The 15,778-nt window shown below is 48.2% G+C and overlaps 2 protein-coding genes across 2 annotated transcripts; one reads left to right on the forward strand and one right to left on the reverse strand.

The window, feature by feature from the left end:
- Positions 1-459: 459 nt before the first annotated feature.
- LOC121593921 (REST corepressor-like) lies at positions 460-2,519 on the reverse strand. The gene is made up of 7 exons (XM_041916720.1): positions 2,488-2,519; positions 2,144-2,419; positions 1,974-2,015; positions 1,622-1,759; positions 1,305-1,519; positions 992-1,225; positions 460-888 (listed from the first exon to the last, which is right to left on the reverse strand). Exons 2-7 carry the CDS (start codon positions 2,352-2,354, stop codon positions 790-792), a joined length of 939 nt encoding a protein of 312 aa, XP_041772654.1. The 5' UTR covers positions 2,355-2,419; positions 2,488-2,519; the 3' UTR covers positions 460-789.
- A 1,282-nt stretch (positions 2,520-3,801) lies between these two features.
- On the forward strand, positions 3,802-5,945 carry LOC121593486 (REST corepressor 1-like). The gene is made up of 6 exons (XM_041915847.1): positions 3,802-4,141; positions 4,286-4,336; positions 4,515-4,652; positions 4,731-4,945; positions 5,013-5,153; positions 5,281-5,945. Exons 1-6 carry the CDS (start codon positions 3,997-3,999, stop codon positions 5,446-5,448), a joined length of 858 nt encoding a protein of 285 aa, XP_041771781.1. The 5' UTR covers positions 3,802-3,996; the 3' UTR covers positions 5,449-5,945.
- The last annotated feature ends 9,833 nt before the right edge of the window (positions 5,946-15,778 follow it).

The raw sequence follows: 15,778 nt of genomic DNA on the forward strand, positions 1-15,778 counted from the left end.
AGAGGGCAAGAGCATTGTGCAGCGAAGCCCAAACGCATTCGGGGCACAATGTTTCGGCACACAACCGAAAGCTCGGACAGGCACAGCAGCATTTTCCGACTGGCACTAATTGGTGATTGCCCTTCGCCCTAATCAGCACATCGTTTGCATCGGTGCTTTAATGATGTTTGCGGATGAGACCGGTCGGTTTATGCATTACCCGGTTTTTTTCCTTCTACCCTCTCGTTCGACTAGTTCCAGAGACATTCGTGGCAAGTGCATTTTTCCACACTGCCGTGTCGGATTAGATTTCCATTACCATTGGGTCATTCTGATTCAATACAGACAGATGTGATGCGATTCTTATTGGGCTATTTTTGTTTTCGTACAAGAGAAGGAGAGCCAAAATAACTCAAAATATTTAGGAAGGCTAGCATTAGCTTTTAGCATCGTTTAATAAAGGCGCAATGTCGTCGCAGTTTAGTTAAAAGGGAGAAAAGAAGACAGATTTGATGCACACAGTTAAGGAGAGTATCTAGCCCTAATTCAGTGTTAACGTTTCCTTGAACGATTCGCTTGCGTCAATGTATCAGCTCTTTATGCAAAAGATGGGCAAACAGTAATAAAATCTTAAACCATAATAGAAACTGTGAATTATAAAGTCCGTGCGTCGTGTACAGCACACATGTGGCACGATTTTGAAAAGAATGTTAGAGGACGAATGAATTAAATCGATATTGTCGTTGCTAGTCTAATAGCATTTCGAGATGAACGACAGCGAACGACGTCAACTCGCACAGCCGATGCCTTCTAGTCGTTATCGCTGTCCTCATGACAGTGAGCGCTGTAGTCGATCGTGGGACCTGGTGCCATTCCTCCACCGTTCATTTCCGCACGGCTCGTTGAAGGCTTCGCGCCATTGCATGAAACGGTAAGAAAGCAGATTTGATTCTCAATCGGCTACCGGTCAGGGTCAGATCAATACAACACGATCGTTCGAAACAGCACTTACCCTGTCCGACAGGTCTAATCCTGGGTTGATAGTGGCGATCCCTCCCGAACCGTTGTCTCCTTCCCGTGCTTGATTGTTGCTTGCTGCTGCTTGATTGTTGTTCCGTTGAGCTTGATTGTTGACTGATTGAGCATGGTTGATTGCTTGAGCTAGTGACACGATTTCTGCATGGTCATTATATTTGAATGATACGTAATAGTACTTCACCAGGCTACGAATAGGTATCCAAGGAAGCTATGCATGAGAAGCAAAACCAAACAAAACAAAAAGCAATAACAATCCTGACAATAAACGCTCGAAAGGGCACGCTTACTATCCATTTGTAGTAGTGAAAGTCCGTGCCATACAAGTAATACGCTTTCATAAACAGTGATCGTTCTTCGTCGGTCCATTCGTCCGGAAAGGGCACAAAATTGGCCATATCCTGGCATGCCCGCTCCAGATCATTGTTGTGATAGTGCAGCATCCCCAGCGCATGCTCCTCGCTGTAGCCATGATTTTCCTTGGCATAGTTTAAGTAATGTTGCACTGGGCACATGAGAGTGAGAGAGAGACGCCCGCGCAGGGAAAAAGGCATGAACGTTAGTGTTACGGTACAATTATGAGGTGCCGAGGGTATCGATCACCTACACAACTCTTCCGGTATATCCTCCACCGGGACCCAAAAGTTGTCCGACTCAGCGTCCTGCCGTGGTGCCGGCAAGCGCTCGCTGGGCGGTATAAACTCCGGAATGTCGGCCTGATACTCAGGGCCCAATGGAATTCGCTCTGCAAGATTGGACAGAAGAAAAAGCACATGGCGCGTGATTAAAATTGGCAATCGTTCCACTTTGCTGCTGCTATGAAACACCATCCAGACCCAACCCGCTCTACCCCCTCCGCGGGGATGCAGCACGATGAACATGGCCGCCCTGTGATCGAGCGTGGCGGCAGGGATTGCACGCGCGAAACTAACGGCAGCAGCACCACCGGTTCAACTCACTCCTTTCTCCGGGCTTACTGGATGCTTTCATATAGTTCAGTGCTAAGGAATGATGCAGAGAAGAGAGAAAAAGAAGAAGAAAATAATACATGGAAGAACAGGCCGACGAAAGAACGGACTACGCATCTGGCAAGGCCGAACTCGCCGACGCAATGGCGTTCTTTTCTTACCGCATTGAGAATAGTAACTTTCCATCGAATAGTCGCTGTATTCGGACGCACTGGACGGGGACCGGGATCCCTCGTATGCCGTATTGGAATATTCAGGTCTTGTCGATTCATCCGATGTCTCCCGGCTCGAAAGGGATTCAAGGTCGGAAGTGTGGCCGCTTGCCATTTCCTGCCCCTCATCCGATTCCCCATCGCTTGGAAGCATCTTCATGGTTGCGAATTTCTAAGTATCCGGTGAGCGGCGGCACACAAACTGCAACCGTGCACTGCCTTTGCCTGCGATGTAAAGTTGAACAAATGAAGTAACGATTGTTTCGCAAGTGGAAAGAAAATTTCTCATTTACTTGGCCAACTCCGGCAACTCCTTCGCAGGCGTAGTGGCTTTTTCGTTGAATTTGAGTTTGCTTTCAAAGTCAGCGTTGCGCCCAAGTAACAAAAACGGTCCACGTCAAAAATGACGCAACGCAGCAGGAACCATTTTGAGGAAGGTAATTTTGAGGTATTTTAAGTTGGCTGATTGCGAGATACGACGATTAGGCGATGCAAAGATTTTGATTTGCACAGTTAATAGTTATCATTTAGCAGAAACAAGTGTTGGAACAGACTATAATGATGTGCATATACAATATTGCATACAGTATTCTGACATACCCGTATTCGGAAATATGCAAGGATTGACAGTGGTCTCCCACAACTCAAATAGCCAGCTCATACTTTATAGCTGATTTGGGACTGTTTAACGAAAAATCGTTCCGATGTCGTACTTTGTGGCTGTTTAAGAGATAGACGGTACTTTGCGGAACTATGGAGCTTTTTAACAGGCACACGGTACTCGCAGGAACCTTGTAGCTGATTAGCCTGATGTGTATGGTTCACGATGAAACTTGAAGGCTTGTTAAGAAAGCGTACCGAACTTGGTGGAACTTTATAGCTTTTTAATGCATGACATCGGTACGAGGTGGCCCTTGTCAAAGTGTCGAAGACTGGTGCCGTCAATCATCTCGTTGCTGCTGCCCAAGCTAGTTAAGTTAATTGAAGGAGGAATATTGAGTAAAATGATAGAGATCGTACAGTGGATTGTGATACATTTCGTGTAATTTATGAATATTAAGGAATTGAAAATATACATATGTACACAAACAAAACAAATTCTGTTGTTTATTTCATCGATGACGTTTGCTTGAAAATAAAACACAAAAAAATAATTCCCGGTACCGTAGCATAAGGAAGCTGCTATGGCGGTATTTACAAGGACCGCTTAGAACTTTGATGCTGTTTAACTACTGCAAAAGGCGAATTAGAGCAGTGTGTTTACATTAGCCCTCTGGAACCATTCAAAACTGAACTACTTGTTTGGCATTAAATTTGGCATTAATCTGTCTCGTACACAAACTGGATGATTCGATTGTTTCGGATAATACAAAAATAGTGCGCGAGACAAGTAGCTCTGTTTGCAAAATTGAACTATTTTGTTGTCCCGCGAGACCTTCTTTTCTATATCTATTTGCAAATGAGCAATTTGCGCTGTCCAGCAATCAGCCAACTTAAAATACCTCAAAATTACCTTCCTCAAAATGGTCCCTGTTGCGTTGCGTCATTTTTGACATGGGCCCTATTTGCTACTTGGGCGCAACGGTGTCTTTGTAGGCAAACTCAAATTCAACGAAAAAGCCACTACGCGTGCGAAGCAGTTGCCGGTGTTGGCCAAGAAAATACGGAATTTTCTTTTGACGTGCTAAACAATTATTACCCCGTTTGTTCAACTTTACATCGCATCAAAAAGCAGTGCTAAGGACAAGCACGGTTGCAGTTTGTGTTTGACGATCCGGGAATCGACTTAGGAATTCGCAACGATGGAGATGCTTCCAAGCGATGGGGAATCGGATGTGGGACAGGAAAAGCTTAACAATCCATCTTCCGATTCGGGCGATTCCGGGTTGGCCGAGGATGCCAAGAAATCGAGCTCTTCAACGGACACCAGGCCTAGAACGAATCTCGGTAAGAAAAGACGCCATTGCGTCGGCGTGATCACTTAGCCCTGTTGGATGCGCAAGGCTGACGAGACCTGCCGCCAAATGTTCCCTTCGGCGCGTCGTCGATGACACTCTGCAATGGCCTGTATCGTTTGTTTTTTGCTTTCAGACTTCGAAGCAAAGCATCTTATGGATGAGATGCTGCATGGCATTCCAAAAAGTGAGTAGAAACGGCATTACTCTTACGTGCAGGAGCACCCGGGCGTCCATGTTAGAAAATTTGCAGAACGCACGACACATGCTGGATGATGTTACATAATGGGAGATGACGTTCGGATGACGTTTGCATACAATAGGTCAACTGTACAACTTTGTTTTGTCTTTGTTTCGTCTTTCAGAGTCATCTCGAGTGGGCTCTGCGTATCAGGCCGAAATTCCCGAGTTTGTACCGCCTAACAGGCGCCGGTCGGCAGAGCGACAGAACGAGCCAGAGGTGCCCTTGTGGGTTCCGAAGGAAAACATACCGGAACCCGCATGTAGGTCCTGCCAACCGTTGCAGCGGTGCGCCTTCCCTGTTAATTGAACTAACTCCTGTTCCTTACTCTCTGTTCCAGTGCAAGAGTTTTTAACCGTTGCCAAAGGAAGACATCGCTGCAACTATGAGCAGGCGATGGCGCTGCTGTACCGGGAGGGCTACAATCTGGAACGGGCATATCACGCTTTAACCAACTACATAGTCCACCATGAAACGTGGGCCGAGGAGCAGCGTGCACTGTTTGCGAAAGCGTATCACTTATATGGCAAGAACTTTCACCTCTACCACCGCATTGTAAGCAGGAGCCTCCCGGTGTCTGAGAATCATCTATGTTCATCTATTTCTTGTCCTGTTCTCGTAGCTCCCGAACAAATCGCTCTACAGCATCGTGCAGTATTACTACAAGTGGAAGAACGATCCGTCTGCGCCGAGAATTAAGTCAAAAGTCTTTAAAAAGAAAAGGTGCGCCTTTTCGGCACTAGGCAGAGGCTCCGGTTTGCTGGTAAGTGCTGCATGCAGTCTCTACAGTTAGTCTTTTCGATTGCTCACGAGTTCGTGGCTGCATTAGATGATTTTTTATCACACCGCACACCTGTCTGCTTTCTTACCGTTCTTACCGTACCATGTAGCCATCAACGAGCCGTGCGGGTATGCACGGCGATGGTGCCGGGACAAGCGGTGGAAATATTCCGAACGGTGAAACAGGTGCCATTCCCAGCACCAACGATCCCGTCCACGTCGAGGGCGAAGAAGACGACGAGGTGCCATCCCGCGGCGAAGATCATCATCGCCGCTGAAGGATCTACCATCGATCGCTTACACTTTCATTTTCTTCACATTTTCATCGTATATCTAATTTATTTGCTGTAGCATCATACAGCTATGTATTGTAGGCCAGCAACTGCCTATCGCATGCGGGGAAAAACTACACTTAGCAGAGAAATTATAACAAAGGCTGTCCCATCCAACGATATGGCCATTTTAACACAACCAGACTGGTTAGATGTATCCGCTGCTTTTTACCCTTGACTCGCGAGGGCTTTGGATCATTAATTGCAGTAGTCCAGTTTGTAGTCCACATAATAAAAGGAAGCGAACCACAGCGCGATAGCTCGGTAGTAATAACAAAAAAGGAGGAGTGGCTGTTACGGGTGAGATTTAAAAAGGAAAAACAGGAATTAGGAGCTGTTGCACGTGTGAGCCTTATTAGTATAGATTCGACATTTTGGTGCGATGTGTCTTCTGTGCCCGGCGGCGGGCCAGGTTAAACGGCAAACGAAACTAAATTATTAAACAATCAAACTAATTTTCAAACATTAGAAAAACGCGTCCGCTGAACCTTATTTTCGCTCTACCGGCCAGAGCAAACCAGTCGCATACTATTACCCACCATTCGATGTCGTCAGTGCTGCCGTATCGCGTTCACCGTTCGAACTATCATTACATTCGTCGCGCTATCTATTATGGAACTCCGGGGGTCACCCATCTAGCTGGATTAGATGCGATTATCCTGGTGTCCCCGGTGCTACACCGGCAAACGGTTGGTTCGTTGGTTCCTCAGCTCGAATGGCGGTTTCCGTTTCTTGTCGCCGAGCGCAGGTTCGGATAATCGTTATCTAAATATGCTGCTAAGCAGATTATGTTCGCTGCCGCAAGCTCCTCACATGTGTAAGTCCATTTGTGCGAGCCGTTTCGGTTACTTATGTCGACGTATGCTCTTTTCGGCCCTGCTGCTTTCTCGGGTGAGAGGGTGAACTATTGCGCGCCGTGCCGTGCTGCGTCAATCCTGTCGTCCGTTCGATTGAGTCCGAGTGGGATGTATTTTTTCTTTCTTACCGCTCGCCCATAGAATACACGTGAGATTTTGTGGTAAATATTACATGCGCTTTTGCCGGTGGAAGGAACACATACTTTCACCACCGAGCAGCTTAGCAAGGTGCTCGGTACCAGTGCACTCTGTGCGGGTAGTGCAATCGAGAAGGGAGAACGTTTTAGTTGCGTGGAGAGGGAAAAATTGATAGCTCTGCTGTCAAAGTCGTCGAAGACGCGTGTCACGTGAGCGGACTTTTGAAGGTAATGCCGAGCTTCGGTTAAGGTTCGTTAAACTTGTACGATATAAGAGCCAAATTTGTTGGTAATGTTACTTTCGTTTCGTTATTAACACAATGTTACTAATTTATTTCAGAGAGCAAGGGTCTGGCAATGATTGCTGGTCGTTTATAACGGTTCGATGTTTTCTCCTTGGTTTCCGCAGCCTGGTGATACTGTGCTTGATACTGTTCTTCAGATAATTCTTGCTGAGTATGATCGATGTCATGTACTTCATCCAGCTTATGTTTTACTGGTACTTGTTCATGTGAGCATCGTCTTCTTTGATACATCTTGTCATGCAGGTTCTGGAATTGACACTGTTCTTAGTACTACTGTCTCGTCCGTTTAGTCCTCAAGTCAATGATAGCTTTGCCACTTCAAATACTTCAAATATGCTTATTGTCATTGCAGGCGTTTGTATTGAATAAGCGAGTTTGGTATCATTGAAAAGGATGGATTTAGTACACTTTCGGCTATGAATTTGCCTTTCAAAGTAGATGCTCCAACAAGTCGCATGTTCAAACGATATATGTATGTTTGTTACAAAAGCGCGGTTAGATAACCAACCACCTGTTTGTAACTTCGTCTTTAGTAATGACGGGGCCCAGGCAGTACCGTGTGTCACCGGTTGTATCAATGTCCGTCTGCACTATGTACCTGCAGGTCTTGCGTGCTAATGTCGTTTTCCAACGATTACCTTGACCTCTGACTATCTGCCGATAATGTCGAAGTCATCTTCTCCTTTGAGAGCAATGCTGAAGAGTAGACAGGAGAGTCCGTCAATATCCAGGATATAGATCTGCATCCCAAGAAAGCGGTATGATATTCCACAGCTCATTTCGATCTATACTATTGGAGGTCGTCTTGAATCCTCTTTGAAGAGAGATGTCTTCTGAAGCATCTGCCTGAGAGTAATGTGTTTGTTGTTACTAGATTTGTCTCCAATGTACCTACCTTGAATAGTTGCCGACGCATTAGGAGCATAGGGTTTAGAATGGAGACCTCGACTAGTTCAGCTCTTCCAGTAACTGACGTGTCCTTTAGTGCCTGAGGCTGTCTGAAAATCAAATGAGTTTAGTATTCAAACGCACCGTCTGTGGGAATACTTCTGCTGTTGAATATCTTACTGGCGATGTTCCACGCCATCAAGTCAATTCTAGTTAGAATGTTCATAAACCTTGAACACTGAAACAAAACCGATTTTCCATCGCCGCACCTTTGCCGCGGACTCTCCTGAGCGCTATATCTTCTTCAATAATTCTAAATCATTGGGGGTGCAGTAACGCGTAAGATTTCCAAATCAGAACAAACGGTTTCGATATTGCCAGCGCTTCCCTAGCGCGTGTACCGAGTAATGCTAAATCCTAACAGGATTACAGCAAACCGAGGTTAGAGTGAAACGATTCCGATTGCTTTCCGCGCTATAGACGCGTGCTGCATTTGTCGCTTTGGCGACTGCACTTACCGCGCCCTGCGTGAAGAAAGTGTGAAAAAGCGCGGTGCTGAGGTGCGGGTGGAAATAAAAATACAATCATTGCTCATTCAGCCACCGCTTGTAGCGCACACCGCGGCCCGGCATGCTCACCGATTGGATGGTGAAATGATAGCCCGCAGCTAGAGGGCTGCTGCCTAGTAGGGCATCCCGAACCGGTGTATGCATGCAAATCCATGTCCGTACGAAACATTGATGATGTTCCTTTTTGATTGGGGCGGGATCGTTTTGGGTGATTCCGTACGCTCTGTGATTGTAATACCCTAAAAAACACACACACACACTCACCCACAGTGGGTGAGAGAGAAAGTAAAAGGTAAATGTGTGTGGGGAGGGAGGCGGCGGGTTGTCTTTGGCACAGGTTTTTGGAAGCACTCGCGCACGGATTTCGGGACCGAGGCAATCGAAATTCATTCACCAGCGACACACACCCACACACGTGGCCGCCAGGTGTAGCAGCTGCACCGAATGTCCCAATATTGTGAATTGCGAAATTTGGCTTCATTGGAAAATATGTAACCGAGAGCGTTATAGCACACACCGGGTCGTGAGGGCGATTCCTGCTCGACGTTTAAAACCGACGCTCATGCCCGAGCGGGAGAATTTATTTCACCCGGCTGAGAAAATCAGCTGAAAAACCAGCAAAAAGGGCGGATGGAAACGCAGCAGGGCACGAGCCCACTTCAGCACGCAACGGTGGACCGAACACGCAGATTAAATCGCACGGAATCGATTGCTAGCTCCCTTACGGTGGAGGATTCCGTCAACGTACGCGCTGCTGTACGGTTAGCCTACCTTTCGGGCGCCACTAAACAGCTCGGGCGCGGCCGCCGTAAAGCACAAAGCACGGGCAAAAGCCAAACGATATATATATTTGTTACCCCCAGCCAATGTCCCCGACTTACCTGGACTGGCTCGCTAACAGTCCCTCGATGGGAGGAAATACATTTTCGGTAAAGAAAACCTTCCCGTTGGACACAAAAACCTCACACACAAACTCACACAAAACAGCAGGTAATGCAGTGGAGCGAAAAAATAAAACTATAAAGCACCTGTTTTCTCTTGCTGGTGCACACACACTTACACACACAACGCAGATCGATCGCGGATGCATTGCACACAACCCCTCGCCTGGCGAGATGCTGTGGGAGGGGCGGTATACTCCTGGCAAGCGGGTGGGAGCGGGAGTGCACTAAATTGAATTAAATTTTTCCTTCCCTTCGGTTTCGGTCGGAATGTGGCAGGCGACGAACTGTCATCTTTTCGCTTCCTGCACCCATCCACCCATCCCACGGGTGTCATTATTATTTCCTCACTGATTGCTATTGTGGTCGGCCCTGGCGAGGTTCGCTTCCTGCTCGCTTTCTGCACTGGATACTGGTAAAATGTGACATTACTTCCGGTCCCATGATGATCGGGACCAAGACATGTTTATTGGGGTGACTTTTATAGCGTCCCCTAATGTCGCTTCCCGACGGGGAGGGGGGGGGGATAATAGCCGTACCACCCAATAATCCCAGATAACGATAGCGCTTCCGTTGGCCTTCGGTCTTTTGTTTGTGTGGCAGTTCGTCGTCTTGTCGCGGACGGGGCCCAAAAATTGCACTTTCCCTCAATGCTCCGATTGCATACTGGCGAGCCGAGGACGGACAGGCAACACTTGGGCTGAGCTCCTAAATCTATGCAATCGGCACGACAAAACTGTCTTGTTGGGAATTATTTATTTTTTCTTATTTATTTCGAACGCCAGATAAAGAACGACAGATCGGGGAAAGTGGTTATGTTTCTATCGCCATTATTTTCCTACACAAATCTTATCTCCTACCCCCCCCCCCCCCCCTGCTCCCGCAATAACAACGCACGGAATGCCGGAAATACCTGAAGGCTTTATTGGACAGTTTTATGTGTGGCCCCGACATGAACAAAAAAAGAAAAAAAGAAAAAGAAACAACAACATAATGTATGACCTATCGAGCGGGAGGCGTTGTCATCATGGAGAATATTGCACAACAACCCCATCCCTGGGACGGTAATCTCTGGCAACATCTCGTTTAGCTTAGCGCTTTGTATGCAAACAATAGCCGAACACGTGTGTGTGTGTGTGTGTGTGGGTGCGACATTTGTACGCCGGTTGAATGATGAAGATAAAATAGGGTGGGGGCAAAAGCAACGAAGAAGAGAGCATAATCGAAAACGAATCAAGGCCCCTAGTGTTGCGTCCCGCTCTGGCAGACGGCTCAGGATTTGCTAATATCGCTTCTATCGCTGCTGATTTGCCGCCCATCAAAACCCGTCGTGCACACTCCAACAGCTCCACCGGTGACACCGGGCCGTGTGGCCGCATCGAGCCAGCAGCCTTATGGGCCGGTTCGTCGCTTACCCGCTCCAGCGCGCTGGATGGCAGGACGCTCTTAATGCACTTCGACAGCCGACCCGTGGGAAAGGCAGGCTCGTGTCCGTTATTGCTGCATGCTTGAAACTGTCAGCACACATAATTGACTCACTCACCCCGGCCGCAGGGATGCGCACGGGGGAGCAGCGGCGGGCTGCAAGAACTTCTTAAAACTGCACACACCTTTTTTGCCGGGCGGTTTGTTTTTCACCAGGCGGTGCCGGGGCGAATGCATCAATATATGTAGCCGAGGTGGAACTTAATGCTTCCCGCTTGCTGCCAAGGGCGAGCAGGGAGGGGCAGGGAGCCAACGGGGGAGGGGGGGGACCAAGTCCAGTACAAAGTCGCTTGGCAGTGCCTGTACCTGGTGCAAAACTTTCCCAATCTATAAACAAACCCTTCGACAATCCTTCGGCCGCCCTACGGTCGTTGTTTTTATCTTCCCCGGACCCTCCCGGCCTACCCTGTGTTGCGCACTGTTTGCGTTGTGGTCACTGCTCGTCGGTGTGCTCACAGGTGACTAGCACGGGCCCGGCCCGACACGCCCGACACCGTACCGGCAGGTTTTTGCCAAAGTCTCTGTGTGTTTGCCGTCGAGCTTTGCACAAGGTGAAACTTTTACCTTTTAACGTTACGCAAATCTCAGATGAAATCCCCTGCCCCGCCCACCTCCTTCTCATTCCAAAACGTGTGTGTGTGTGTGTGTGTGTGTGTGTGTGTGTGTATGTGTGTATGCTTGGTGGGAAATCTGGACACCATCTCGACCGGCATGTCTCGGCAAACGGTGGGGCCAGTCGAGATCGGTCCGTCAGATTTTGTACCCTTCCCCTCTTTTCTTAAAAGCCATCACAGCCCCACCCCTTCTTTCGGTGGGGGAGTGGGGTGAGTGTGCCCAAGTGGTAGGAGTTCTGAAGTTATTTTCCCTCGGCCAGTGGCTTTCCCCGAAACTTGCTTGACGATGACTTGGCCCTTTGCCTTACTTCATCTGCGCCTGCTGCCCGGATTGTTTGCCCGGAAGGAAGGTACCGAGGGTGGAGATACGGTAAGGGGGCTGATCGTTTAGATTCACACAATTATGCTTCTTAGCTTCCTCCTCCTCCTCCTCCTTCTTCCTTTCCTTTCTGCCCAATCGGATGGTAACGACTGGGGCGGGAGCTAGCTGAAGCAAATTTCCACTCAATTTGACCCAAATTGAGCCCTTCCGTTTTGTGCCCGCTCGCTTCAATGGCACTAAGGTGGCGTGTTTTCCACGATGTTTTTCTGTTGTTTTGCTCTTCCTTTCTCCTTCCATGAATGTTTTCGTTTTGGGAGTTTTTTTTTGTGTGTGTGGCTCTTCCCCGTTTCCGGCTGCTCGCAAAGCGCAATTTTGGTGCCGTGACCAGGAGCAGCGATGCTAATCGCTTGATCCCGGTTGCGCGCGTACGAGATTGATTCCGGCGCTCACATGCTGGTTCGATTGAAACAAATCCTTCGCTCCTTTACCTTTTTTCTTGCACAATTTTCGCACTACTTTGTTATGAATGGCAGTTTTCTTGCGTGGTGTGGGTCGTTTCCTTTCTTCTCCCTTGTGCTCGGGACACAGATGGATCAGCTGGCGGTTGTATTTTTCCCGAAAACCCACAACACCGCTCGGTCGCCAGTACTGTTCGCAGCAGCTTCCGTGTAAGCTACGCAAAAAAAGTAAAGCTGCAGCATTGGTTTTAGCGCAGTTTGAAACAAACGCAAGCTGCACGGGCACGACTGTTTTCGTAATGACTTTGCCCGGTCAATTGATCCAGCAGTTGGTACCATTGCGGTGCAGCGAAATGGCCATGAAGCATTGCACTTCATAAAGCAGAAAACACAAAGAGGTAACCTCCTTCTCGCCCTTCCCTTCCCTTTCCCCTGCTCCTACTCTGGCCACAAGTCGATGTGAGCGCGCCTGGGAATGGATCGCCGATTAACAGTGCACAACTGAGATAATCTTATCGGCAAACTTCCCGGCACCAGACGCAGCTGGGCGGAACTTTGGGCGCACAGTTTGGGAAAGATTTCCTTCCCCTTCCCGTTCCCCGGGGAAAGCGCAAGCTGACAAGTTGCATGTGGGCGAGCTTGCGGGGCGAAAAAGAAAAAAGGATCAATGGCAAATGTTTCAGGGTGTTGGGTTTGGGGTTAAAAAGAATTACAAGTTGTTGTTGCGACGCGTTTTTGCGTGCTTTGCGTCTCCATCTTCACTTAATATTAGCTTTTCTGAGGACAAAAAAACAAAGAAGCTTGACAGGGATTTAACCATCTCAGCTTCCACGGCGGGGTCGGATAGTGTTTCGTTTGTTTGTTGCTCGTGCTTTACGCTGACCAGCTTCGCAAGATCAAGCAACGCGGGAAAGTCGCTAATGATAGACCGGAAGGCAGCATTTCCGGAAAAGTAAAGCCCGAGACCAAGTAAACCGAGCTTCGTTTTGCACCACGCCGGCACGGTTCTTTTCGCCTACCTACCGGCAGCGGAAATGGCACGTCAGTTTGGGAGCGCATATTTTGGTCATTCTACTTCATTAATATGGCATGCCGACCGGGGAAAGTTCTTAGCGCGGCGTCGCGGCCGAAACAAAAGCGCCTAAAAGGCGGCACGAAAATGCGATTCCGCTCGGCAGTGACGTTGGGGGGGGGGGGGGGGGGGGGGGGGGTGGGGGGGGGGGCTTGGGGTGGCGGGTGTGGTGGGGGGGGGGGGGGGGGGGGGGGGGGGGCGAAACTTCGCCCGCAATTCGCTCGCACAAACTACTTATTCTCTTTGGGGTGTTTATGGGCGAGACCGAGCGGCGAGGGGAGTGGAAAAGTAGGAATGGAAAGGAAGTGCAAGAAAGGGAGAAGCGAAAGAGACGCCCCTCGCCGCACCCCTTTTGCGCACAGGAAATGATGGAAAAATAAGCTAAAATAATGTCTCTACAGATGTCTCTCGTGCGCACCAAGAAATGGATCCCCGGACCTGCCCGGCGACGGCACGTGGTAGTGTCGAGGGGGGCGTGTGGCGGAGTGGTACTTATGATTTGCGAGAAAAGGTGAAATGAACCAAGACGTGTTTGCCATTTCCGACCAAAATGGGTGTGTGTGTGTATGTGTGAGTGTCTGTGCGACGCCCTCATGTTCGCCGTACCGGAAGCGAGGAGCACATAACTTTTCCCGTTTTTCAGCCAGCCTTTTTCACCTTTTCCAGCAACTGATGGGCGGAATAGAGGGAGGGAGGGGGGGGATTTGTTATGGTAGCAGAAGGGCCGCCGGGCCCTGGCGAATGGGGGTGTGCAGGCATTTGTTTCCGTGCGTCTACTGTGCACAACGCAGAAGGTTCACCTGCCGAGCGTTAAATTTCTTTTGTGCGAACGCAGGCGACGAACCCGGGGGGTGAGGAGGTGGTTTGGGAACAGCCCGGCAGGGCATGGTTTGCACTTCCCGAAGCGTACTTCCACGCCTTTTGTGACATTGCGATGCGTACGTGGGAGGGGAGGGCGGTGGCGGGAAGAGAGAGTGCCGAAAGTTTTAAGTCGCTGCAAAAATCCCGGCGCGCGCGGCGGTAGTCACGTCGCGGCTGCGACTGTCAAGTGACGCTTCCGGGGGGGGGGGGGGGGGGGGAAAGGGGTGGCCGGCGTAGGGGTGTGTGTTTGTAAACTTCTGTGCACAATCACACAGACACAGCATTCATCTTGGGACCGAGACAGCGAGAGTTCTGGGGCACTGCACGTCTTTTCTTGGCCGTGCACGAAACAAACCCAGCGCCGGAGCGGGGGGTGGAGCAAGAGGTGCAAAAATAAAATTAACTGTAAATCCATCCGTACTTCCGGGTTTTGCATACTTTTGGGAGGGGCCGGTTGGCAGGCAACAAGTAAGAATGTCTTGCGAGTTGTGAGACGGATGAACCTTGACCTGGTGCACTGCACCGTTTGCGGCGGAAGCTGTCGCTCGCGAATAGCGCTGTTCGGTCTCGGTCTAGTGTCATTAATCCAACGGGACGGGTTTTGTTTACTGAGCAACATTAGGGGTAGATTATTAGACGATTGCATGTTAAATATACTGTAATTTGATTAGGGAGAAAGTGTGACTCGAGCTTGGAAGCTAACACAGACGCACACACACGATGTTCTATGCAACAGGTATTTGTCTGCATATTAGGTCTTCTATAAAGATCTGTATGTACTTTATTTTCGCATGAAACATTACTGCAGCTTTCCTCAGTACAGAAAGGATCACCTAAAAGTTTTGTAAAAACGAAATGATAGAACATTAACAAATCACAATGTTATGTCTTATTATGTGCTGATTTTGTAACGTAAACAATGCAGCCATAAGGGACTATCCTTAAATGAAGTAACGCTATACAATTTGAACATAATATTGAATGTGTATTTTGAGTAGAAACGCAAACATTCGAGCTCACTAACCACGTAACGCTAACGTAACTCACTACTCAACCAGACAAACGCTTGCTTCGACGCCTGAAAGTATACCGTACGCTGAGTATCTTTTGGGTAAAAGTAAGGTTAAACAATGGGTTGTGCTGCTTGTGTTGCTGCCGTATGCAATATAAAAATAACGTATGGAATATATTTTAAGCCGTCATATTGAACAACATTTTTTTCTACAAGAAGCAACTTTCGCATTAAATTTTTAAAGCTTTAAAAAAAATGTCGGCCAAAAAGGAATTAACAAACAATTGTTGCCCACTAGTCGCTGAGACAAGCTGAGAACCGGTGAGGCTTAATTTTTACTTTAACAATGTTTTTGGTATTATTTTTCATTACTCTGGAATATTGCACATAGCTACACAATGTTTGCACAATCCAAAAGAATAAATGTCAACATGTTGCATAACATATTTAGCAAACGTCAACATTTGCGATTGTTTGGCTGTGAGGAACGCCTAAATGTATGCAATTGCACTACTCGCTAATTCCGATTCACTCCTCTTGCTGGCCGATGGAATATGTTAACTGATGCTAAACATTTTCGTTGCTTCATATCATTAGCACAATTCGAACTAACGATGGGTGGGTAAAGATATTTATTGATGCCAATCATTTCGACTGCGCCTCCAGGAAAAAGCGTTTGCTTTACTGTGTGCTCTTCCGAGAGGACTGTTGGATTAAAATATTGCAAAGATTCTGTTTATTACACTGCCCAGCAA

This window comes from Anopheles merus, chromosome X (assembly GCF_017562075.2).
Source record: "Anopheles merus strain MAF chromosome X, AmerM5.1, whole genome shotgun sequence".
NCBI lineage: Eukaryota > Metazoa > Arthropoda > Insecta > Diptera > Culicidae > Anopheles > Anopheles merus.

Excerpts from the sequence above, each read along its gene's own strand:
- LOC121593921 (XM_041916720.1), bottom strand. The coding sequence starts at position 2,354 with ATGAAGATGCTTCCAAGCGATGGGGAATCGGATGAGGGGCAGGAAATG. Across the intron at positions 1,760-1,973 it reads CAGTAAGCCCGGAGAAAGGA|AGCGAATTCCATTGGGCCCT; the intron begins GTGAGTTGAACC and ends CCAATCTTGCAG. Across the intron at positions 889-991 it reads GATTAGACCTGTCGGACAGG|CCTTCAACGAGCCGTGCGGA; the intron begins GTAAGTGCTGTT and ends AATGGCGCGAAG.
- LOC121593486 (XM_041915847.1), top strand. The coding sequence starts at position 3,997 with ATGGAGATGCTTCCAAGCGATGGGGAATCGGATGTGGGACAGGAAAAG. Across the intron at positions 4,337-4,514 it reads GCTGCATGGCATTCCAAAAA|AGTCATCTCGAGTGGGCTCT; the intron begins GTGAGTAGAAAC and ends TTCGTCTTTCAG. Across the intron at positions 4,946-5,012 it reads TTCACCTCTACCACCGCATT|CTCCCGAACAAATCGCTCTA; the intron begins GTAAGCAGGAGC and ends CTGTTCTCGTAG.